The sequence below is a fragment of the Mesoplodon bidens genome, assembly GCF_964165515.1.
Source record: "Mesoplodon bidens genome assembly, chromosome: 12".
NCBI lineage: Eukaryota > Metazoa > Chordata > Mammalia > Artiodactyla > Ziphiidae > Mesoplodon > Mesoplodon bidens.
The window spans coordinates 54,052,704-54,079,971 of record NC_138168.1 but is presented as its reverse complement, the minus strand read 5'-3'; the positions used below and the strand labels follow the sequence as shown (position 1 = coordinate 54,079,971).

At 34.2% G+C, this 27,268-nt stretch overlaps 1 protein-coding gene across 1 annotated transcript in view; it reads left to right on the top strand.

Annotated features, from left to right (window-relative positions):
• TBC1D32 (TBC1 domain family member 32) overlaps positions 1-27,268 on the top strand; it is a 180,101-nt gene that overhangs the window by 59,298 nt on the left and 93,535 nt on the right. Inside the window, exons 17-22 of the mRNA XM_081251576.1 lie at positions 7,886-8,087; positions 8,673-8,755; positions 12,418-12,556; positions 15,150-15,237; positions 17,144-17,262; positions 23,190-23,306. Coding sequence (XP_081107702.1) covers positions 7,886-8,087; positions 8,673-8,755; positions 12,418-12,556; positions 15,150-15,237; positions 17,144-17,262; positions 23,190-23,306 — 748 coding nt within the window. The remainder of the gene's footprint in view (positions 1-7,885; positions 8,088-8,672; positions 8,756-12,417; positions 12,557-15,149; positions 15,238-17,143; positions 17,263-23,189; positions 23,307-27,268) is intronic.

Genomic DNA, 27,268 nt, shown 5'->3' with positions numbered 1-27,268 from the left:
ACACTTATGGCTGTTGAGCACTTAATATATGGCTAGTGTGGCAGAACTGAGTTGTAACTTTTATTTGCTTTTAAATTAAAAAAATTAAATGTGGTTAATGGCTATGGTATTCACCACTCTAGAGAATAAACCTCTAGTCTTTTGGCAGGATGGGGAATAGGGGCTATGGGTTGGGAGACCTTAGACTCCTCCTCCTGTGTTCAGCTGCACCTGCATCCTGCCCTGGGCTGTTCTTGGTGCCTGAGACCTCTGGGCATGGGCTGTGCCTCGCTTCTGCTCAGTTCTGCAGGTCTGCTGCTTCCTGGGCTGCTCCTCAGTTACCACATGTCTCACTGCTGCTTTCCACCTCTAAGTCAGGTTTCCACCTGACTTTCCAGCAGGTTTCCACCTGCTGACGTCTTTTGGCTATTGTTCTTTCTTCTCTTTTCCATTGTGGCTTTATATCTCTTTATTTCTTGGTCCCTGTTTTTCTGGGGCTTGAGGGGAGGGTGCTGAGATAAGCATGTGGTTTAATCTTCCATGAGTAATCTGTTTTCCTGATCTTCTATTCTTGCTTATTTGATGTGACATTCTTCCCAAATCACTCTCAGCCCAGTAGTTAGCTGTTCTTTTCTATTGCTTGAGTTCTCTTCTTTGGGTTCAGCTCTTCATGTTATTGGTTCTTTAAGAAAAAATGGATGTAGACAAGGGCTCTGCCACTTAGTTTTTATAAGTTGGAGAGTTTCCAGCTAGACCTTCCCTGAACAGGATTTTGATCAGCAGCTCTGTGTGGACCAGTGTGGTGAGTTGATTGGCAAATTTTCTCTGAGAGAATAAGGGCATTGCTGGGAATTTTCTATTATGTTGAGGACATTTCAGATGCCAGAATAAAGAAGACTTTTATCTTAGGAGCTCACTTCTCTCTCTGGAGAAGCCTTCACTTTCCCTAAACATTTGTTCAGCATTTTGCCCTGGTATAAAAGCTGCTCATGCTCCTGAGGTGAGTGTGGGGCAGGGGCAGATCAGACTCCTCCCCACTTTGGGCTGCACTGCATTTGCTGACTCTGAGCTCAGAGCTCCATCATGGGCTCTTCTTTTCTGCATTCCAGGCAGGGTTTTTTTTTTTTTTTTTACTGTGGGTTTCTCTGCCTCTGTAGTCTGGAGCTGCTCCCTCCCTGTCTGCCTTCTCCCAGAAGTCTTTAAAACCTCTTTCTCTTCCCATTCTTGCCATTGTTCAGGGGTTTTCCCTTTTATACAGCTATATTCTTATTTTACTGGGCTCTCATGAGCAATGGGAGGCAGATGTGTATGGACACCTGCGTATACCTTCTTTGGTTTTAATTGAGCTGAGCATTTTATGATTCAGTCTTCTTCTTTCCTAGCATATCAATTATACTTTTCTTTTTAGTGGTTGCCCTTATGTTTGTAATACATATTTACAACTGAATTAGCTGTAACTACTGGTATTAAATCTTCTTTCAAATAACACTATACCACTTAACAGGTAGTGCAAGAACCTTATAAGAATACTCCCAGCTCCTTCCTATCCCTTATAACTTTGCCGTCATTTCACTGTTCCATAGGTATAATCATCAAATACTTGTTTGCAATTATTATTTTGAACAAACTTATCTATTAGGTCAATTAGTAATATATGAAAAATTTGTCTTCTTTATGAAATACCTTATATACTAGCCTTTTTTTAATTTCAAAGTAGACTGCCCTAAAAATGGTATTGCTGGGTCAGAGCAGCATGTATATTTTATATTTCATGGGTACTACCAGATGATTTTCCAGTGTTGTAGGATTTTACCTTCTTGCTGGCAGTGTGTGAGAAGCTTGAAGAGTACCCCTCTTTCCATATTCTTGTCAAGACTACATCATCAGTTTGACTATATTTTGACAAGCTAATGGGTGAAAGACCTTGTTTTGATTCATACTGACCAACTCTTATTGTGTTTGAGCATCTCACTGCTCCTATGGAGATACGGTTTTTGGTTATTTCCATTTCTTTTTTTTTCAGTTTATTTTTTATTTTTAAAAATTTTATTGGAGTAGAGTTGCTTTACAATGTTGTGTTAGTTTCTACTGTACAGCAAAGTGAATCAGCTATATGTATATATATATCCCCTCTGTCTTGGATTTTCTTCCCATTTAGGTCACCATAGAGCACTGAGTAGAGCTCCCTGTGCTATGCAGTGGGTTCTCATTAGTTATCTATTTTATACATAGTATCAATAGTGTGTATATGTTAATCCCACTGTCCCAGTTCATCCCACTTGCCCTTGTCACCCTTGGTATCCATACGTTTTTTCTCTACATCTTTGTCTCTATTTATGCTTTGTAAATAAGATCTATACCAATTTTTTCTGATTCTACATATATGTGTTAATGTACAATATTTGTTTTTCTCTTTCTGACTGACTTCACTCTTTGTGACAGTCTCTAGGTCCATCCACATCTCTACAAATGACCCAATTTTGTTCCTTTTTATGGCGGAGTAATATTCCATTGTATGTATGAACCGAATCTTCTTTATCCATTCCTCTGTTGATGGACATTTAGGTTCTTTCTATGCCCTGGCTATTGTAAATAGTGCTGCAGTGAACATTGGGGTGCATGTGTCTTTTTGAATTATGGTTTTCTCTGGGTATATGCCCAGTAGTGGGATTTCCGGGTCACATGGTAGTTCTATTTTAGTTTTTTTTAAGGAACCCCCATACTGTTCTCCATAGGGGCTGTATCAATTTACATTCCCACCAACGGTGAAAGAAGGTTCCCTTTTCTCCACACCCTTTCCAGCATTTATTGTTTGTAGATTTTGTAATGATGGCCATTCTGACTGGTGTGAGGTGAGATCTCGTTGTAGTTTTGATTTGCATTTCTTTAATAGTTAGTGATGTTGAGCATTTTTTCATGTGTTTGGCCATCTGTATGTCTTCTTTGGAGAAATGTCTATTTAGGTCTTCTGCCCATTTTTGGATTAGGTTACTTGTTTTTTTTTGATATTGAGCTGCATGAGCTGTTTGTATATTTTGGAGATTAATCCTTTGTCCATTGCTTCGTTTGCAAATATTTTCTCCCATTCTGAGGGTTGTCTTTTCATCTTGTTTATGGTTTCCTTTGCTGTGCAAAAGCTTTTAAGTCCCATTTGTTTATTTTTGTTTTTATTTCTGTTACTCTAGGAGGTGGGTCAAAAAAGATCTTGCTGTGGTTTTTTATGTCAAGGAGTGTTCTGCCTATGTTTTCCTCTAAGAGTTTGATAGTGTCTGGCCTTACATTTAGGTCTTTAATCCATTTTGAGTTTATTTTTGTGTATGGTGTTAGGAAGTCTTCTAATTTCATTCTTTTACATGTAGCTGTCCAGTTTTCCCAGCACCAATTATTGAAGAGGCTGTCTTTTCTCCATTGTATATTCTGGCCTTCTTTTTCATAGATTAGGTGACCATTGGTGTGTGGTTTTATCTCTGGGCTTTCTATCCTGTTTCATTGATCTATATTTCTGTTTTTGTGTCAGCACCGTATTGTCTCGATTACTGTAGCTTTGTAGTAGAGTCTGAAGTCAGGGAGCCTGATTCCTCCAGCTCCGTTTTGTTTTTTTTTTCTCAAGATTGCTTTTGCTATTCAAGGTCTTTTGTGTTTCCATACAAATTGTAAAATTTTTTGTTCTGGTTCTGTGAAAAATGCCATTGGTAATTTGATAGGGATTGCATTGAACCTGTAGATTGCTTTGGATAGTATAGTCATTTTCACAATATTGATTCTTCCAGTCCAAGAACATGGTATATCTCTCCATCTATTTGTTTTGTCTTTGATTTCTTTCATCAGTATCTTATAGTTTTCTGCACGCAGGTCTTTTGCCTCCTTAGGTAGGTTTATTCCTAGGTATTTTATTCTTTTTGTTGCAATGGTAAATGGGATTGTTTCCTTAATTTCTCTTTCTGATCTTTCATTGTTGGTGTATAGGAATGATTCCTTTTCATAGCTTCAGCCCACTTTTTTAGTTTGATTTTTTTTTCACAGACTCTGAGTTATGTATGCACACAGTGAACATGCAAGGCTTATTATAAAAAGTTCCTTGTTCTCCAGAGGCAGCTACTTTTGGCTGCTTTAGATGTTTCCTTTAGAGCTTACATCTAGATCATTAAATAATGTGCTTATAATACTTTTAGATTTTAGTTTAAGGTATTATTCATTGACTTATTATAATGATTTATATCTCTCTCTCCTTACCTCCCCCAGCCCACCTGCATGTACACACTTAGTCTCTCCCTTCCCTCTATCAGTGCAATATAGTTGAGCCAAAAGTCTTGGTTGGAATCATACTGTATCTACCCTACCAAGAGCAGCCTTCACAGCCCAGCCATATCATTACTTTCACAACTTGTTTTCTTTGGAGTTAGTTTTATTTCTTTTGTTGGCATTAATTTTCAGTGTACTTAACTTTCCTAACTAATTATATCTTCTCTCAGTATATTCAAATACTAGACAAATTCTATCAATTTTTATCAAAGACTTTTTTAGCCTTCTGATCTACTTTATTCAGACTAGTTCCTGGCTTGGTCTGGTGCATAGCTTTTATCCTTGTAATGACCTTCATCATCACTAGGATGACTTTTTCCCCACCTCCTTCTGGAAGCTTTTCAGTCTTCTGTTGCCTGTTAGTATTCTGAAGTTTTATGATGTTTCTTGATGAAGTTCTGTTCTCAACCTATTTGATGGACTTTTTAAATCTGAAGATTTATGTCTTTCAGTTTAAGAAAAATAGTTGGATTTCATTTCTTTTTTGTCTTTGTTTTTACATAATATGACTTTATTCATATGAAATGTCAAAAATAGACAAATTCATAGCAACAAAGTGAATTTGTGGTTGCTGGGGGCCAAAAGTTGGGGCAATGATCTTCTGTTTTCTCTTAAACTCTCATTGGAATTTAGACTTCCCTATCTGTTCTGTGCCTTTTTTTTTTTTTTTTTCCTTTCTAGGAAATTGCCTCAGCTTGCTTTATTTTCAAGCACTTCTACTGAAATTTTTATTTCTAGTTCTTTTTTAAGAGTACATTCTTACTCTACCACCCTATTATTTTAATTTGTTTTTAATTTTATGCAAGTTTTAAAGGTTACTTTACATTTACAGTTATTACAAAATCTTGGCTGTATTCCCCATATTGTACAATACATCCCTGAGCCTGTCTTACACCCAGTAGTTGTTTGTACCTCCCACTCTTCCACCCCTATATTGCCCCTCCCCCTCCCCACTGGTAACCACTAGTTTCTTCTCTTATCTGTGAGTCTGCTGCTTTTTTGTTATATTCACTAGTTGTATTTTTTAGGTTCCACATATACGTGATATCATACAATATTTGTCTCTCTGACTTATTTCACTTAGGCTAATGCCCTCCAAGTCCATCGATATTGATGCAGGTGGCAGAAATTCATTTGTTTTTATGACTTAGTAGTATTCCATTGTTTGTGTGTTCGTGTCTGTGTGTGTATATGTATACACACACACACCACATCTTCTTTATCCATTCATCTGTTGATGGACACTTAGGTTGCTTCCATTGTAAATAATGCTATGACCACTGGGGTGCATATACCTTTTCGAATTAGTGTTTTTGTTTCTTTTAGATATATACTCAGGAGTGGAATTGCTGGGTTATATAGTAGTTGTATTTTTAATTTTTTTGAGAAACTCTGTATGGTTTTCTACAGTGGTTGCACCAGTTTACATTTCCCACCAGCAGTGTTCCCTTTTCTCTACATCCTAACATTTGTTATTTGTGTTCTTTCTGATGGTAGCCATTCTTACAGGTGTGAGGTGAAATCTCATTGTGGTTTTGATTTGCATTTCCCTGTTGATTAGTAGTGTTGAACATCTTTTCATGTGCCTATTGGCCATCTGCATTTTTTTTTGGAAAATATGTCTATTCAGTTCTGCCCATTTTGTAATCTGGGTTTTTTTTTTTTTTTTTTTTTGATGTTGAGTTGTATAAGCTGTTTATATATGTTGGATATTAACCCCTTATTTGTCATATCATTTACAAATATCTTCTCCCATTCAGTAGGCTGTCTTTCATTTTATTGATGGTTTCCTTTGCTGTGCAAAAAGCTGTTAAGTTTAATTAGGTCCCACTTGTTTATTTTTGCTTTTATTACCTTTAGGAGATGGGTCAAAAAGAATATTGCTATTATTTTATGTCCAAGAGTGTTCTCACTAGCATCCTATTCTTGTTTCATGAGTGTAAGTTCTTCTTACCTCTGTGAAGGTAATGAAGTTTCCATTTGTCATTTTATTTTTCTGTTCAAATAGACTTTTGTATTTGTTATCTTGGTCTCTGACTTTTTAAATTAGATTTCTTCAGATATATTAAAGTTAGTAAAAAGCTGCTTGAAACTCATGCAGGGAAATGGGACTTGTCACTTCTGGCCTTTGCTGAAGGGGGAACCTTGCCATGGTATTGTTTGAGGAACCTTTAATGTAAGTATCTTTAGTCTTGTCTTTGTTCTGGTCAGAGTCCATAAAGAAGGCTCTTACAGTTAGCTGCTTGAAGAGAGTATAAGCCTAGTGAGAGAAGACCACTGAATGCAAAAGGTGATGGGTCTCAAGCTTTAGTATATAAAACTTGATTAAATCCTGTGCTGCTTGCTATCAGTTTTAATCTCTGCCTAACTTCCAAGAGGTACAGGGGTGACTACATGGAATGTGAAAATAATCTGGAGGTCAAGTTCCTTCTTAAACTGAGCTTCAGGCATCTTTATCTTAAGTCCCACTTGTACCCCCAATTATAGAGATTTTTGGTGCCACCAATTTGAGTTTTTTGAGAGGTTCTATGAAATCCTGTTGATTCCATTTTCTATTCTGTGGCTGATATTCAGTTTTTCTAGGCTCTGAATTATTCTTTTATTCTAGGTTCCAAACTTTGTTACTATCATATCCTTTTTTTTTTCTCCTTGTCCTTGATGGCTGCAAGAGCCCTCTGAAAATTTTGTTTACTTTTGCATTTTAATATTTCAGGAGGGAGTAGATGTGAATGTATGTGTTCAACCTGACAGAGTTAACCTGGAAGTCTTTTTCTTATCCATATATAACAATTCTTTTAAAATTATGAAGACTAACCCTTTGTCATGAGTTCTAAGATTTCTTTTTATTGTCCATCACTTCTCTATTTAAGTTTTTTCTGCTATGTAGACATCCTTTAATTTTATGTAGTCATTTTCCCCAATCATTATTCTTATGATTTCTAGATTTTTTTTTTAAAGCGTCTCCCTCACATTGAAGTTAAACAGATAAAGCATAAAATGTTAGAATGTCTTCTGAATCCTCATTGTGCAGTGGGTTAGAGTTTCTAACTTTATTAGCGAAAAACTGGATACATCTCAGATGTCCAACAATAAGAGGCTAGTTGATTAAATTATGTTTATACAAAGGAGTACTTAGCAGCTGTAAAAAGGGGATGAGGAATTTTTTATGTACTGCTATAGAATTATCAGAATATATGAAGTAAAAAACAAAACAGAAGAATGTTTATAGAATGCTACCTTTTGTATAGTAGAATGGAATATGAATAAATACAATTATATTTGCTTTTTCAAAAGGGAATGATAAAAGAATAAGCTGAAAAGTGATAGTTTTAGAGGAGGGGAAGAAGTATATGGATCGGGAGGTATCGGTATGAAACATCTGGGATTATTCCTTGATTGTACCTAGGCTTAACTTAGGAATCATGTATCTGTTTCATATACTAAATGTTAAAGTTAAAAAGTAGAACTAAAAAAAAATTCAAACAAATGGAAATAAGTGAACTTAACTACCAGTCAAGTTAGTGATATACCCATGCAGAGAAAAGCAGTTCAGTCAGATTAGGTCACTTGAAGTACATACAGTGCTTTAGGTATCATCTTTTAGTCCTACAGGTGCTCATATAATTGCCCAGTTTTCGAAAAAAGTTCTTGATGAAGATATTTCTATTTTTTCTGGATCGGAAATGTTTCCCACGGTTAAAGGAGCTTTTACTTCTGTGTGTCGTCAAATATATGGTACATGTGAAGGCTTGCAGGTTTTAATTCCTTATAGTTTGCATGAATCTATAGCAAAGGCTTGGAAGAAGGTAAGTATTTTCAAACTTCTTTTTTCTTCTCTTCAAATCTTTATTTCAAATATGGTCACTATTATAATATCATACTACAGTTAAAATATTTTACTGGAGCAAATATGATGACTTTAGCACTATAGTAGTTCAGGGGACATAATGCTTTCTTATTTGGCACTACATAACTTCAGTACATCCTCTCCCCATAGCACGAAGCTCTGCGACCTAACTGGGCACTACAAAGTCTTTTCTTCTGAAAGGAGAGCCTTTGAATAAATTGTCTTTGCATAGACTGACCCTTTGGGAGTTATTTCTGAGCAATTTTTACAGATAGCTGGGTTTTAGTTGCATACACTGGAGATCATAATGTAGCAACCATCAAATATAGTATATTTGACATATAGTATATGCCAGCATCTTCCCCCATCCCATTTATATACTTCATTTATGAAATACTTTACATTATAGTTAAGAATCAAATAACTTAAAATTTGCAGGTAATTTAATTTTTAATTACATTGAGTCAAATATAAAATTGTTACATGAGAGCTTATGAATAACACTATCAGTAAAAAAAAAAAATGTAAATTTGTTATATTTTAGACAAGTTTGCTATCAGAAAGAATTCCTACTCCAGTACAGCATTCTGATTCTGTTTCTTCGATAAGCCACAAGTCCCAGAACATGTAAGTAAATCTGTTTTTTCACATTTGCTGAAATAATTTCAAAATGAGAAATGTAATAGAACACAGTGGCAAACACATTTTATAGGGAGCTAGATGTATATATATAATATATAGGTTCAAGGAAAAGTACACCTAGGAGGAACTTTAGCAATCACGTATACTTGTACCTTTTAAAAGAAGAAAAAATAGCAATATTTATTATACTTCAACCTGTATTTACATTTTGGGTTAGGAAATGTGACATGTTGTAGTGTTTCCAGAAAACTTGGAGAATCACCAAATACTAAAATTGGAAATTCAGTAGAAGTAGAATGTTTTCAAATGCCAGTGAAGTCCATTTACATTTAAACTATAACTTTCCAAAATGTGTGGGGTACATTTTAGATTTTGGCATTGGAGAATTATTTAAATCAGTATTTATAGTAATTTTTTAATTTAGATGTTTCCATGTTGTTTTCACAAATATCAGTAGGATATGGAGTCAGATTAATAGGGAATATATATATATATATATTTAAAATTAAGATCTGGTGATGTGTTCCTGGAGTCTCTTTTTAATTGAGTGTCGGCATAATCTACAAAGACAATTAGAACTTTAAGTGATGTTTAGTTAAGAGAAATTTTAAAAGTCACCATTTTTCTTTAGGTAGGCATAGTTTAACTCAAAAACAAACAAAAAAGTCAAAGCCTTTTACATTTCCTTAATGATGTAATTGTTCAACAAATAGTTAATTTTCTAAAAATCAGTTATAGTTTTTTTTCTGATATAGTTGTGAAACTTAAATCAACTGCCATCTTTTTCTTTGCATGAGGGGGTGAGTAAAAATGTTGCTGCAATTCATTTTTCAGGTAATTTCTAGGTCTGTTTTCTTCGATCTGTGATTTATTGTTTTCATTCATGCGTTCATTTTCTACTCATTCATTCAGCCATTTATTGGACCAAGTACTTTGCTGAGTTCTGAGTATACCTATATACCTTAGAGAACTTATTGTGTAGTGTAAAATACAAATAAGTTAATACAGTGCGGCAATGTAGCATGCTAAATTTATGATAGGGGTCATTCAGGGTCCTTTGGGAGCTAACTTGGGGAAATCTTTCCTCAAGAAGTTGTTATTAAACTAAGTTAAAACGGATACATGGATATTAACTGTCTAAAAATGGGAGAACATTATTTCAGGTGGAAGAGATAGTGTGGTCAACAGACTAGCAGTGAGAGGGAACATAGTCAATGTATTTAACACGTTTTACTGTCAGTAATATTTTTAGATTCTGATGTTAGAGTCTGAGGGAACTAATAAATTATATGTCACTCCTTCTCTCCTGTGTTGTGAACCAATTAATAGAGATAAAGAAGTCAAGGAAATCAAAACACTGAATAACATAGGCTTCCCAAGATCAGAAGAATTAGACAGATTTACCCTTCTTTCACTATCAGCAGTGGATAGGCTTCCATCACCCCCAGAGACAGAGCTTACAAAGATCAAACTTAATTATGTAGTAGAACTAAGCAGACTGTGTGCTTCCTACAGGCAGCTGGGTCACAAAGAAGTGGTGGACTGGGGGAGAGGCATTGCCTATCCAATCATGCTTAGGTCATCCTACAAATTTCCTGAGTCCCCTCTTCAGTGGGGAGGAGTGAGTGATTAGGTGGAGAGAGGCAAGCAGTGTTAAACTGGGGAATGTGCTCCATGTGTAAACTTGATGCTAGAGGAAAAGGAGGTTCCTTCAGTATCTGATATTACTGTCTTAGAAACAAAGGTTTAATAGTTTTTGATAAAATAGAACTGTTTTCATTTTTGTCATCAAAATCAAATGATCTCATGGAGTTGTTGAGTATCTTCTGCATTACTTGAAAAGTTTGGTATGAGATGGGTATTATTTGTTCCATTGTAGTTTAGTAAAACTTGAGCATAAAATTATTTTGGCCAATTAACTAGACTAGCTTGTCTCCAGCATGTAGCAGGTGCTTGATAGCTTGGTTGAATTAGTGAATGAATAACACTTCTCCTACCACCAGGCACTAGTTTCTAAATAAGGACAGTGATGGTAAGACTGAGATCTTAGTCTTACTGAGTAGGGTAAAATGAAGAGTAAGTTGTTAAAATCTATATTTTTGAGCCTCTGACAGACTAATGTTAGGCATTTTGATCTTATTTTCTGACAGTATATGTTGGAGATTTCCTCTCCATCCTTTCATTTACTGGTGCTTACAATACTATAGAGAATATAGAAGCTGCTTTGTAGTCATCTTACGGTATGTCTTAAATCTAGACTGAAATGCAACCCCAGATGAAATTTCTACGAGGCTAGTTTGATATCAGTGATTGCAGTGACTGCAAATTACTTAGGGGCCATCCTTAGGGTGACTGTAGAGAAGAATGTAATCACAAAAAAACCAATGATGCCCAACCTGCCCCAACCAATTACCAACGGACCTTTGGTAAAACTAGAGGTTGAAGTAACGGGGGAATCTTTGATCTGCAAAAACAGCCTATGATCCCAAAGAAATAAACACCTAAAACTTAATTGCCATGAGAGTGTCTATACTATACACTCTATAATATCTAACCATTCAAAAATCGGAGTTCTCATAAGCTAATAAAGCAGTGTGACCGTTGCCTATTGTCCTAAGGGGGAGGGTTCTCCAAGGATGATAAACAAATTCAGTAGCTTAGATCTTCCTTCTGTTTTGAAACATTGAGTGTCTTCACTATAATTTGAAGGGAGAATTAAATGCTAGGTTAATAGGAGAAACAATAAACTAAAGTATATTAACTTTCTCAGAATTATATGACACAACCTGTAAGTTTTTTGCCTGTGTTTTTACTTGGGGGTAGTCGGGGTAGACTTTTTAAAAACAATTTCTTTAATGGCTAATAGTTCATTCAAGGTTTTTATTTCTGCTTGAGTGACTTTTGCTATATTTTCTAAAAAACATATTTTTTAATCAATATTTACTTTTTTGCTGTTAATTTGTACAAAGTATTCTTATGATGATCCAGTAGGGTGGATAGAAAATTTTCTCTTACTTCTGATACTTCAGATGAAGTGCTGATATCCTCTCCTGTGTTTCCAAATTGCTAGCTCTGACTCTCCTATTTACTGTGTGTCTTCTGAATGTTTCAAGTTGTTTACTTTGTCTTTTCTTTTTCTCTGGATAATGTTACTGGTCTTTTAGAAGTATTTTGAGAAAAAATGTTATTCTCCAAAAGTAAGACTAAGAACCAATGACAATAAAGATAAAATGCCTGATATGCTTTAGAAAGTCAGAAGACAGATACTCCTTAATGAAAAGAAAGTATAGAAATAATGGAGAGTTGGGGCTTGGGGAATCCAGGCACAGCAGAATTATAATAGGAAAACAGAATGAAATTAAGACCTGGTTGAGAGAATCTAGGTGTAATGAAAATGCTGACATGTTCAGTTAATACTTGATTCATTTAGTGAAGGAAAATTATTGGATAGAAGAAATAAGAAAAACAACTCACTGTCAAGGAAACCATGATGTTTATCTTATTTTTAAACATTTGAGTACTTTATAGCCAATGTGTACTCTATAAATTTAATTGTTAGTAGTATTAAGCTGTTTTTTTTTTGTTGTTGTTGTTTTCAGTTTTGAGTACAATAAAAACGTTCATACCTTTCTTTTTACCTGTTTCAGTATGGCTTGGGAAGAGAATTTGTTAGACGATTTACTAAATTTTGCTGCCACTCCCAAAGGACTACAACTTCTTCAAAGAACAGGTGCTGTCAATGAATGTGTGACATTTATGTTCAACCAATACGCAAAAGAATTACAGGTGAGAATTACCATCTGCCACAGGCAAAAGGAACTTTCCTTTCTGTAAAAGCCATTAAGAACATTATTCTGTTTTCTTTGTGTGAAGAGATTATTAAACCTCAATTAAAAAACCATATAGCATTGTAATATTTAACGATATTTTTTCAGGAAAGCTTTAGAGAGTTGATGTTGGTATCTATGAGTATTTTACAGGCTGAAACAACTGGATGAAATTGAAAAACTCAGTTAATCATCTAGATGTTTTATAAATATGATATCAAACATCTGGCTATACAAAAACTCGGTGGAATTCCAGGAGAAAAACCTTTTGGGTCTAAGTGTATGTGTCATTGGGAGTTTAGAGTTCACATTTTGGAAGAATAAATATATTTGTAGAGGGGTTTTGTTATTGGTACTGTTAAATAAAATTTACTATAAATTTAGCCCTTTATCAGACAGAGATCATTGAGATATATTCATCATTTTGCTGTTACAGTAAATATCCCTAAACGTCAGGGCTTCTTAGGATCATAGATATGCTTTTAAAAGTGTTTCCTTTATCTCTGGAAGCTATTTCTTGATGTTCAGACTTCTTATTGTAGCCTAGCAGAAGGGGCTAGGGCCTCTTGGGCATCTTTTTTTTTTATAAGAGCACTAATTCCATTCGTGAGCACTCTCTACCTTCACAACCTAATAGCCTCCCAAAGGCTCCACTTCCTACCATTCCTTCCAGGGCTTAGTATTTCAACATAGGAATTTTAAGAGGAGATAGACATTCAGATTATAGCAAATATAGAAGGTTTTCAGGCTTTTAGTTTACATAAATTGTGTTTTGAGCTGCTGGTGAGTTTGAATTTCTCCTTGTGTACTAGTTAACCATTTGGGTTTCCCTTTTTTTTTTTTCTTTCCATTTTTGAAAATATTCAAGCGACTGAAAGACATTTTTCTTTCTCATTCAGATTCTTGAGACCATGTAGACATAGCTTTTTACTATTGTGATAATATACCTAGGACTAGATGTCATATTTTTATATTCATAAATTTTAAAACAATCTGGTCTTCCTTTGTAATATACTGTTCGTTGTAATAGAAGATGTTGTTCCCTGGACATCAGTAACTTACAACCATATAATTTAGTACAATAGTTTAATGTTGATTTACACCATTCAAGACATTTTTTGAACATTTAGATTCTCAGTTATCTTGTAAGAAAGCAACTAGACTTTCCTTAATTTTGCTGAAGAGAAATTGGAGATCCAGGCCGGTTATAAATGATGTGCTTGTGTTCACACATGTAGTTATTGATGATAGTAATACTAGAACTCAGATTAGTCTTAACCGTGTCCATGAAATCTATTAAGTCTTGTTTAGTGAAGCCCCTCTAGCTTCTCTGAAGTTTTCCTCTGCCTTTCCTTTTTAGTATTTAGTGTTGATCTGGAAGACCCCTGTGGCTACTAATATCTGAATCAGCAGTGTCCTTTGGGATGATTGATAAGTAAGGTTTTTTTTCCATTGTCATGGAAGAAGGCAAGTGGGAAAAAAGATAGACATTTATCTTGCTGTACTTCTGTGTTATCCCACTGTGGAACTAATGGATGATAAATTAAGGAAAATGGAAAATAAATGTAATAAAAATGGAAGAGGAAGGCAAATTTATAGAGAGATGAGCAGCAAAAAATTTTAAGAAATAAACCTAATTCTTTCCCATGGTCTTTTAGTCCCCCCCTGCCTTTTTTTTTTTTTTGCCCTTAATATGGAATGTATAGTTTATATTTTAAAAATTTAATAAAAACATATCCTTATCCTTTTAATGAAATGTTGAAAAATACAAATTCTAAATGGTTAGCTCTGTTTAGAAGTCAAACACTTTGTCTGAGATCAGGCTGACCTATAAAGTCTGAGGAAGGAGGAATATTTTATAACGTCTTTATTTTCTTATTCTGATTTCTGCTAAGAGATACTTCTGAACTGTACCATGAATACATGGATGATATTCTTTGTGAAATAAATTATTTAAGGTTTTCTACAATGTTGTTTAGAAACCTGTATATTAAATGAGGATTGTGTGTGTGTGCGCGTGTGCATGTATATAACTTCCTTCTTTAGGAAAAAAATCACATTGCCTCTAAAACCGTCATTTTGAAGAAGATACCATTATTCTTTTTAAAGTTGTTTATTTGAAAGCCCAGTTAAAAAACTGGCAGTCAATACAGACTAATTAATGAGAATTTATTATCAAAGAACCAACCTAAAGAATAAAATAGGAAGATAACAGAAATTAGAATTGGAAGGAGTTTCTCTTCATCTGGTCCAAAGTCCCTTATTTTATATATAAAGAGGCTTAGAGACATAGTGACTTGTTTAGGGTCATGAAGCAACATAATTTTAGGGCTGGTTCCAAAACCTAGATCTCTGAAACAAGATTATCAAAAATATTACATTAGTATTAACTCACTGATTGTTATAGTTTGAGTTTTTTCTGCTCTTGTTATCTTTCCTTGAAACACTGTCCAGCATTTTAATAAAGAAATCACTAACTGTACATGTAACATGTAAGTAAAATATTAGCATGCTGTGTTTTCCTGATTCTCATTATTCCTTATTTATGTTAGACCAGCAGACATAAAAAGTTTGACTGTGGAGTTCTGCTTACACAAGTGGCATCAACAGCAGCAGGTGCAATAGCACTACAAAATTCAGGTAAGTTCTTTAGAATTATAATTTAAGTAAAATGAGTGAGTCTATACAAAATTTAACTGCCATGATCAAGTATCAGGTATTATCACTGTAAAGTTCTTTTTCCCAAGTTAGGCCTTAGGTAAAAGAATGTTATTGGGATTTCCTTTTTACCTTTTCTCTTCTGTGAAATCCCACTAGGAATTTTTTTTTCTCTGTAAAAATATATATAAATTTTTTCTTTCCTCAGAACAATGGCACATAATGACCTAAACTGAGATATATTTGATGGCTTTAAGAAACCTTCATGTTATAAATCAAAAGTTTGTCATCCTCTCTTAGTATAATTGCATCTGATAGGATTTAATGCTCAGTTTCAGGGAATTATATATAAATCAAGGTTTCCAGTCATAATAGTTATCACATATACATACCATTTTCTTATTCCTTTTTCTCTTCTTTTCTTGAAAGATTCTCTCTCACCCACTTAATTTTCACCACTATTTTTGGAGTTTGTAGTTGGCATGTATTGAATATTATCTACTACAGATTGGATTTTTAAGACATTCTAACATTGGGAGATTTAATATATTGTATATTAAGGTTATCTGAACCCTGAACCAGAAACAAGATATAATCTCTAATAGAGATGCTGTGATTACATTTAAGTCTTAGAAGTGAAGAATCATAACATCAGTGGTCACTGTTGATTCTCTCCTCAAATGTAAATATTTTTCTATAGTGTATCTTAAATATTTTTTGGCTGGACCAATTTGGAATACTTATGAAACACATTTCTTGCAGAAGCTGCCCTAAGCTGAGCCACTTACTCTTTTACTTAAAATAAAATCCAATTTATTTATAGCACTGAGGGACACATTAATGGAAGCATTTGAAGACTGGATTCAATCCCAGATTTTCTTGTTGCTCAAGTCATTAAGCTTCTAAACCTCATAGTATCCAACTTTTCTTGAGAGGATTAAATGCAGTTTTTCATAGGACAAAGGGAGGAAGACTAACACTGCTCAAGTTCCTCTGATGTCTTGGTACTATATTAGGACCTCTGTGTATATCATCCCATTTATACTTATGGCAACCCTCAAATGCAACAGTTTTTTCAGCTTTCAAATCGGGAACCGATGCTCTTAGAAGTCAAAAGATTCAAGGACATGTAACTAATAAGCTGGCAGATTTGTAACTTGAACACTGCTATTTTCGATTTCAGAGCCTATATGTTTTCCATTATGCCAGAGGACCCTTTCTGCTCTAATGTGTTATTACGAACTTACTGATTTATGATTAGGTGTTCTGTTTTGCACCTTTCCATATGCTTTGATTCCTCATAAAGGAATTTGATAATTGGGCTTAATAATCACTTTCATTTAGATTTATATATCTGACTCAGGAGAATTTAAAGACTGTATAGAGCCAGAAGTTGTATGAAGTGGAGAATTGTTCTAAGCATATGGAAATGCAAAAAAATTATTACACTAAAGAAAGGGAACACACACTCTTTGGACGTTTACTGTGCCTCCAGGATACCTCCTTCTTTACACACATACACCTCAGCTTTCAGGCTGCATTTCACTATTAGCTTATTTGCTGAGTAACATGTAAACCTTATTTTTTTCAGGAAAACATGCTCAGAGAGGTTATTGACTAAAGGATAAAAACGGGGGCTCAAAATTCAGTCCTCTAGGGAAATAGTCTTTGAGAGTTTAGGCATTGCAGTTATATGATAATGAGGCATCATAAATGTATATTAACAGTAGCAGATATAATTTCTACCAAGGTTAGAGGTTATTTCTTATACAGGATACAAGTATGTCTTCTGTCAGTGTGGACCAGTCTTGTCAGAAGGATAATTATGCCTTTCCTCCATAATCCAAAGAAGTAGTATATTATAAATATGATGTAAAATTCTTCTTAGGATTTATTAATGCACTTTTAACTGAATTATGGGCCAATCTGGAATGTGGAAGAGATGATGTTAGAGTAACCCATCCCAAATCTACTCCAGTGGACCCTATTGACCGAAGCTGTCAAAAGGTAAGAAATGATTTAACTAACAATGTATAGATTTGAAATATCTCTCTCAAATTACTTCATCCAGACCTTAATCTATATTCAGTTACAACCAGCAGCCTTTCCTAATTTTTCTCCCTCCTTTCTTTTATTTCTAAATTTTTATTTTTAAAATAAACTTAGTAAAAGACAAATACCAGTGTTCCCTGTGAATTGTCTTGCAAGGATGTTTTCCTTTTAGGATATTCCTACTATAATTTTTCTCAATTAATAAACAATACACACCAGACATATTAAAAAAGCAAAACAACAAATGCCAACTCAAAGGAAGTAGAAAAAGAACAAACAAACCCTAATTTAATAGAAGGAAAGAAATACTAAAAATTAAAGCAGAAATAGAGACTAAGAAACCAATAGAAAAGATCAGTGAAACTACGAGCTGGTTTTTTGAAAAGATAAATAAAATTGATAAACCTTTAGCCAGACTTCTCAAGAAAAGAGAGGAGCCAAATAAATTGGAAATGAAAAAGAAGTTACAGTCAATACCACAGAAATCATGATATTACTATGAACAATTATATGCCAATAAAGTGGACAACCTAGAAGAAATTGTATATTTCTAGGAATTTATCCATCTCCCAAGACAGAATCAGGAAGAAATACAAAATATGAACAGACAGATGACCAGTAACGAAATTGAATCAGTAATTTTTAAAAACTCCCAACAAACAAAAGTCCAGGATCAGATGGCTTCACAGGTGAATTATACCAAACATTTAAAGAGTTAATGCTTTTCTTTCTCAAACTACTACAAGTTTGAGAGGAAGGAATGCATCAGAATTCAGTCTGTGTGGCCAGCATCACCCTGATTCCACAACGAAAGACTGTGAAAAAAAATTAAAAATACAGGCCAATATCACTGAATGTAGCTGCAGAAATCCTCAGTAAAATACTAGCAAATCAAATTCAACCATACATTAAAAGGATCATACACCATGATCAAGTGGATTTATCCCAGGGATGCAGGGATGGTTCAGTATCTGCAAATCAGTTGTTGTGATATACCACATTAACAATTGAAGAATAAAAATCATATGATCATCTCAATAGATACAGAAAAGCGTTTGACAAAATTCAACACTTATGAAACTCTCAACATTCACTGATATATGAATGGATAAAGAAGATGTGGTATAGGTATAGAATGAAATATTACTCAGCCATAGAATAGAATGAAATCTTGCCATTTATTACAACATGGATGAACCTAGAGAGTATTATGGTAAGTGAAATAAGTCAGATGGAGAAAGAAATAAATACCATATGATTTCACTTTTTTTTTGTATGGTAAGTTTTGGAATTTATTGTAAAATGAGATTTTTATAACTATCCACAAAACTTATCCTTATGTTTAAGGTTTTTCCTGTATGTTGCTTTATTCAAAAAATATTTTTGAAGTTAATATGAATAGTATTTGGTCAAATATGAACAACTACAGCAACAAGGCTGCACTGTCTATGAATGTGAATATGTGAAGAAAAACATCATTTACTAATTTGTAGAAGATAAAAAAGTTAACATGGTTTCACTTATGAGGAATCTAAAAAATGAAACAAATGAACAAACATAACAGTCATAGATTCACAATAGATAGGTGGTTGCCAGAGGGAAGTGCGGTGGAGGAATGAGTGAAATAGGAGATGGAAATTAAGAGATACAAACTTCCAGTGCAAAATACATGAGTCAACGTGATGAAATATATAGTGGTGAATATAGTCAATAATAGTGCAATATCTTTATGGTGGTAAAGGTGGTCAAAATGTACAAAGTTTCAGTTATAAGTAAGTAGTAGGGATGTAATGTACAATATGATTAATATAATTACCACTGCTTTATATTATATGAAAATTGTTGAACAAATCCTAAGAATTCTCATCACAAGGAAATTTATTTTTTCTGTTTAATGTTGTATCTATATGAGATGATAGATGTTCACTAAACTTATGGTAATCATTTCCTGATTATGTAAGTCAAATCATTATGCTGTACACCTTAAACTTATGTAGTGTTATATATCAATTATCTCAAACTGGAAGTAAAAAACAAAACTGAAACAAAAACCAACCAACCAAAACTAAGAAAGCCTTGAACACTTAGACTCAAATCTAATAGAAAATTGTCATGATTATTTGAAGGAGGGGGTGGGCAGAAGATGCTATAGTATATAGCATATGGCATATAGTATATAGTAATGTGGCAAAAAAAATTCTTAGGCACTCAGTGGCTTATTATAATTTAATGGCTTTTATATATTTAATATGTTCACCAATTTTCACTAAAATTAAATGCTTCCTGACTTTGACTTTATGGTGGCTTAGGAAGTTTTCATTCAAAGAGTGTCGTAAAATTTTTTAAAAATCAGAATTTCTGCTTTTCTGCTTTCTGTAATAGTGGACTAATTTCCTCCAGGAGAGAACACTTAAAACTCAGGAAAAATAAGCCAACCTGAATATCTAAAAATAGGCAAAATATGGAGAGAAGTCAATATGTGGATGAAGAGAATGTTACTGCTAGAGATTCTAGATTTAACTGACTTACACCTGAGGGCAAGTACCAGTTGATGCTCCACAGATAGAAATCCATACTGTAACAAGCCTGAAAAACCAGAACACAAAGTTTAGGGCTACACAACAACTGGAATATGGAAGGAGGGGAAGGAGAGGCACATATCAGGCCCTCCAAACTGTGTATGTACTCTGTCCAAATATGTGACTGTCCCTCAAACTATATACTTGAACTTAACAGATCTCACCTACCACAGGGGTCAGAATTTAGAATTTGAGTTCAGTCACGTTAACTACTAAATTAAAATCAGCACTCCTTGGGTATATAACAAAATCCAGTATCTCCACAACATATCCTTACAATATATGGAATATAATCCAAAATTACTAGACATATGAAGAATAAAAGAAATGTTGCTGGGAAGAGGCAACTGATAGAGCTTGACTGTGAACTGTAGAAGTTGGAATTATTTGCCAAGAATTTTAAAGCAGTTATCATAAATAGCATGTAAAAGAAAATATGCTTGTAATGAATGAAGAAATTAGAAATCTTAGTACAGAAACTGTTTAAGAACCAGATTGACATTCTAGAACTAAAGTTATCTGAGATAATTTTCTAGGTGGGCTTAACATAAGGTTTAAAGATGACAAAAGAAATAATGTCATCTCAATTCAATGAACTTGAGATAAATCAATAGAAATTAGAGTCCGAAAAGCAGAGAAAAAAATTAGGAAAAAGTTGTGTTTTGTGAGACCTTATCAAAAGGATTAAGATATGTGTGATTGGAACACCAGGAATATGAGAGAATGGAGCAGAAAGTTTTTTGAATAATAGCTGAAAACTTCCAAATTTATGGAAAGATGTAAGTTTATAGGTCAAAAAACTTAGTAAATCCCAAGGAAGAATATGCAAAGAAGGAAAATAAAAATACAAAGAAAACACAGAAAGGCTCACTGTAGACACGTAAACTGCTGAAAACTAAAGCTAAAGAGGAGATCTTGAAAGAAGGAATAGAAAGTCACACATTACATATAGGGGAACAGCAGAAAACTTTGCTAGATTCTCTTCTGCACACCAGAAGTCAATGAAACAACTTTAATGTGTTGGGAAGGGAAAACAAAAGTCCACCTAGATTTCTATATCCAGCAAAAATATTCTTAATAAAAGCAAAATAAATTTAAAAGCTAAGAAAATATTTTACAGCAAACCTGCATTTTAGATAAAACTAAAGGAATTTCTTTAGGTTGAAGGAAAATACCTGATACATATTTGGGTTTTTAGGATTAAAAGAAGAAATTTCAAATAGTTATATACTCACTCGCCTGTTGTTTTTCTCAATTTCTTGTAAGTACATGTGACTCTTTAAAAGAAAACTGATATATAGTTGGATTTATTTTCTACTTAAAGGTAACATACGACAGCTATACCATACAGGACAAACAAATTATAAAATGTTATACAAATCTGTATGGGTACAGGATTCTTAAATTTTACATAAAGTAGTACAATACTAATTCTTAATCCCTAGGAAATATTTCTAATTCAAATTTAGGATTACAGGGATTTTATTTAACTTCTTTGACTTTGAATTAGAAATGGTCAGTATAAACTAATAATTAACTTTTTTCCTTAAAAAAAATTGTACATTCCCCTAAACAATGTGCTGAAAAATCTAGAAATAATTCATTGTGGTAAACAGTCTGAGCGCCCAGCTTGTAGATCTAGATATTATTCTTCCCTAGGGATTCTGTTTTCTTTCGGGATTTAATTTGTCATTTAAATTTTAGGAAACGATGATGTAGCTTCAATATATAATAAGGTACATTTAAAAGTTTCAGTCCAGTTCCTCCCTCCTTCTCTCTATAGCTTTGCTATTGCAGTATGATAGACAATAGCCCCATATAGCTATGTAAATTTAAAACTAAAGTTAAAAATTCAGCCTCACTTACATTAATCATATCTTAAGTGCTCATCAGTAGTCACATGTAGCTAGTGACTATCATATTGTACAGCTCAGAACATAACATTTCCATCACCACAGAACATTTTATTGAACAGTCAGGACTACAGAGCAAGGGTGATACTGTTAAATAGTGTATGAAGATTATTTATTTTGTAATGAGTAATCTTAGCCTGGAAATAAAATACGATTAGTTCTGCTACCAATTTTTTGATTATATGTCTTTGGCCAAGTCACTTCACTTCTCTGGTCCTCAAGTTTTCTCATCTATTAAATGAGAGATTGAATTAACTATTCTTTTAATTACCTCAGTGTTCTGATTTTAGTGAAAATTCTTAATGTGTTTGATCCTCAGAATTTCTGAGTCTAGTGAACATTTTTAAATGACAAGCAGAAAACTTAGTAGATACAAATAAGTGCAGTTAATACAATACAAACTAAATATACAAGTATTGGCAGAATACAGACCTTCTAGAGGTGGACAGACTTAATTGGAAAGCCTTCTAGAAAAAATGTGGCAAACATTTGAAAGCTTAATGAAGTAGGATAATGAGTAAGTGGGAGGGCAAGAGGGAGCTCTTTAGTAGGATAAGAGAGGTTCATATATGTGGCAGTCACTTGAAAGAGACCACAGGCAGATTTGATTAACTGCAGTGGTGACTTCAAGCTGAAGAAACTTAACGGGGGAATTGAGGCTTTTGACACTGTGAAGAGAAGAAAGGTGTTAATTAGTAAAGTGCCTTGAAAGTCATGCTAAGGAGTTTAGATCTGATGTTTAGTAATGGGCAACCACTGCATGCTTCTGCATAGGGGATCCAAAGAATGAACTGTGCTGGAGAAAAATATTCAGATTCTTGTCGATAAGACAAGAGCAGGAGCTTAAAAATTTCACGGAGAGATTACCTTGGTAAGATTGCACCAGAAAATGAGTGGGTTTTGATAGGAAAAGCCATGGCATTTTCTAATAACTATATTTAGATTACTTGAATTTCCAGTGAATGTAGTTAAAGGATAAAGATAGCCTTGTGACCTGAGTGCTATAATGTATAGAATTTATTATCTTGCTCCAGAGCCCCAAAGTATTTTTCTTATATTTTCTTATGCATCAGATATAACAGTGCAAAGAATGAGAATGATGGCTCATTTCATTTTTTGTCAGAACCTAACTTTCAAGAGATGTGTGATATTTGAAAGCATTTTCCAGTTCTCATTTATGTTTTGTTACAGTTGTTATGTATTGTTAGTACATGGATCATTGTTGACGTTAACTATTTTGTACTTATCATAGATGCATATATTTCAGTTATATGGATTGATTAGGCTTATTTTAAAAATTGCCCTTCACATTAATGACTCTTCCGTGGATGTGGTTAAAAAAAAAATGAACCATTTGAACGATTGGTTTTTTCTCCCCCTCCCACCCCAGTCTTTTCTAGCACTGGTGAACTTGTTATCTTATCCTGCTGTTTATGAGCTTGTAGGCAATCAAGGTCTTCCTAATAAAGAAGAATATTCTCTTCGTGAAGTCCCAGCGAGGGTTATTGTAAGTCATTTTCTTTTAATCTTTCACTTTTATAGTGCCGCTTTTTAAGATTTGTAGTAAAAATGCAATTTAACAGAAAAAAAGGTATACTAAATCACATTTAAAGACTGTTTAATTTATTAACCTATAGAATGTTAGCTTCTGAACTATCTGTAAATGGAATCTTTGATCCAGCTGTCTAACAGTGGTGGCACCTATTGAAATAATAAGGTTAAGGCTTCCCAACTAGGAAAGAGATTCGGCGTATATAGAAGTATGTGTATGAATTATTTTTAGGTGACTTACGTTAATAAATTGTATCCAAGGAGTCCAATGCATTTTCTGCTTATATTTTAAATGAACTACATATTACTGCCCCATGAGGGCAGTATATACATATTTATTTAATTTGAGACTTATTTTATATTCATGCTCTAAGATGGGTAATTTGTTTTAATCATTCAGAGACATTTAGTTCCTCATCTTTGAGTAAGTTTATGAATTGAACACACATAAATATGTGTATATATGCATTAGTAAAGAATTATTTAGTTCTGAAATTCTATTGTTAATCATTACTTTTATTTCTGGTCACTTTGTCCTATGTGTTGTCTTTTTTTTACAGTTTTGACATTTTGAATTCTTCTAATTCTTTTTGACCCTAAACATTTTATTTTTTTAAACTTTCCCTACTTTGGGAAATTTTTGATGATTTAAATGAATGAAACATAAAGATAGGTATTTTTATCATTAAACTTTTATAATCTTGAAGTGTTCCAATTTTATCTTATCCTTACTTGTATCTTGGCACTTCTATTTTTTTTGCTTGTTTAATTTTTAAATTTATTTTTTTATACAGCAGGTTCCTATTAGTCATCAATTTTATACACATCAGTGTATACATGTCAATCCCAATCTCCCAATTCATCCCCCCACCCCCCCACCCCACCGCGGCTTTCCCCTCTTGGTGTCCATACATTTGTTCTCTACATCTGTGTCTCAATTCCTGTATCTTGGTACTTCTTAAGTAGTTTTATAATTAGCCATTTATGTGCCTGTCTTCCCTACTATACTGTGAGGGCCTGAGAGCAAGTAGGATATCTTAGTAATATTTACATATAGAACATAGTAGATATCCAGTGAATGGTTTTTAAAAATATTTCTAATATTATTACCTTTATTGAAATCTGTTATGGAACACAAGTACAAATTAATTATTTAATTTAGTGCAATGTCTTGGATGTTTGTTCTCAAGTTTTCGTGGATGTTCTACAGTGCCTAGTCAGAAATATCTTTCCACTTATGTTAGGATTGGTCTCTTATTTAGTTTTTTAAAATAAATTTATTTATTTATTTTTGGCTGCGTTGGGTCTGTTGCTGCGTGCAGGCTCTCTCTAGTTGCAGTGAGCAGGTACTACTCTTCATGGCAATGCACAGGCTTCTCATTGCGGTGGCTTCTCTTGTTGTGGAGCACGGGCTCTAGGCACACAGGCTTCAGTAGTTGTGGTGCTCGGGCTCAGTAGTTGTGGCTCACAAGCTCTAGAGCACAGGCTCAGTAGTTGTGGCGCACGGGCTTAGTTGCTTCATGGCATGTGGAACCTTCCCAGACTGGGGATCGAACCCTCATCCCTTGCATTGGAAGATGGATTCTCAACCACTGGACCACCAGGAAGTCCTGATCCTCTGTCTTTGAGATTACTCCTTAGTGGTACATAGAGCTCTTACTCATGCTTTTTTTACAGTTACATAGTGCTCTTGTGTGGATGTACTAGAGTTTATTTATCCAGTTGTCTATTGGTGAACCCTTGGTTTCTTTCAGTCTTTTGCTGTTATCAATTATGCCGAAATTAATAGCCTTGGCTTATCTTGTGTTTACCAGTATGTCTGTAATTTTTTTTTTTGTATTGCTGCGTAACAAATTGCTACCAACTTAGCAAATTAAAACACCCACTTTTTATAGGTCAGAAGTCAAGTACTGTGTGCCTGGGTTTTCTGCTCAGAGTATTAAAAAGACTGAAATCAAAATGTTGGCCAGGCTGAGTGCTTGTCTGTAGGCTCTGGGGAAAATCCACGATAACAAATTCGTTCTTGTTATTGGCAGAAGTCAGTTTCTTATAGTTGTGGGATTGAAGTGCCTGATTTCCTGCTGGCTGTCAGCTGGGGGCTGCTTTCAGGGCTTTGTCAGATTGTTCCCTCCATGTCAGCATTGAAGAACTTCACTCATGCTTTGAATCTCTCTGACTTCCTCTTCTGTGACCAGTCAGAGAAAACTAGGCTTTTAAGTGTTTCATGTGATGAGATCAGAGCCACCCTGATAATCTCCTCTTAAAATCAACTAATTAAGGGCTTTAATTACATCTGCAAAATCTCTTTACAGCACTACCTATTGATACATTAGTGTTTAAGGCCTGAGAATCTTGGAGCCATCTTAGAATTCTGCCTACTACTGATTTTTGGGCTGGATTTCTATAAGTGGGATCACTGCGTTGAAAGGTAAATTCGTATGTAATATTGGTATGTATTGCTAGATTTCCAACCACAGGGAATAATTCTTCTGCATTCCCATCAATAAGATATTACAGTGCTTGTTTCCTGGCAGGCTCATAGAAGATAATGTGGTCGGTGGTTTAGATATTTGTCTGACAGGAAAGAAGTGTTAATTTATATTTTTCTCATTATGAGCAGAATATCTTTTCATATGTTTAATGTCCATTGACGTTTCTTCTTCTCATAATGGTCTTTCAACTTATTTTTGCTTTTTTTCTATTTGTGTTATGTTTCTCAATTTTAAGAAATTCTTTATACTTTAAGAATATTTGGCCTTCACTCTTCATGGTTTCCTGTTGAATATCTACCAAAATTCTAAGCCCTGGAACAACTTCCAACTTGTACTTGTGTATATTAAAGATGAATGACACAAAATATTCTTTTCCTCTGACATGTATTTTTCAGTTGCTTTTCTATTTCTTTTCTGTCTATTTATATATGTTGTATATTAGGCTGGACCCCTTTAGTTATTGGAGAAACTCAATTTGAATTAGTTTAGGCAAAAAAGGAATTGACTTACCATCTTGCAATAAAATTAGGGACAAGTGGAAATAGAACTTTGAATTCAGTCAGGTCGACATCTGTCTCTCTTGCTTTCCCCACCCCCTTTCCTTTTATTGCTCTCCATTTTGACTTTATTGAAAGGCATATACATAGCATAGTGGTTAAGAGTTTGTATTCTGAAGCCAGACTGCCTGGATTAGATTCCTGGTTCTGCCTCTTACAAGCTGTGTGACCTTGGACAAGTTTGACCCATTTTCTCCTCTGTTAAAAAGAGGGCAATACTGTTACTATCTCAGGGTTGTTGTAAGAATTAAGTGAATTGAATTAAATTAAATATAAAGGCTTAAATCATTGACTGGCAGATAAGTGCTATATAATTGTTTGCTGTAGTTATTATTAATATATTCTTCTGCAGATGGTGTCCTCTATAGAAGAACACACGGGAGGGACTACCTGTCATTCCATACTGACACGTTCACCATCCCCCCTTGTATTAGTTTCCTAGGGCTACCATAACAAATTACCACAAAGTGGGTGGCTTAAAACAACAAATTTATCCTCTCTCAGTTCTGGAGGCCAGAAGTCTGAAATCAAGGTGTCAACAGGACCACATTCCCTCCAAAGTTTCTAGGGGAGAATCCTTCCTTGCCTCTTCTCATTTCTGGTGGTTTCAGGCATTTCATAGCTTGTTACTGCATCCCTCCAATTTCTGCCTCCATCTTCACATGGCTGTCTCCTTTTCTTTCTTAAATCTCTCTTTGTCTTTCTCTTATAAGAACACTTGTCATTAGATTTAGGGCCCACTTGCCTAATACAGGATGATCTTATTCTCAAGATCCTTAATTTACTTACCTCTGCAAAGACCCTTTTTCCAAATAGGGTAACAATCATAGGTTCTGGGGATTAGAACATAGATATATCTTTTTTTTAGA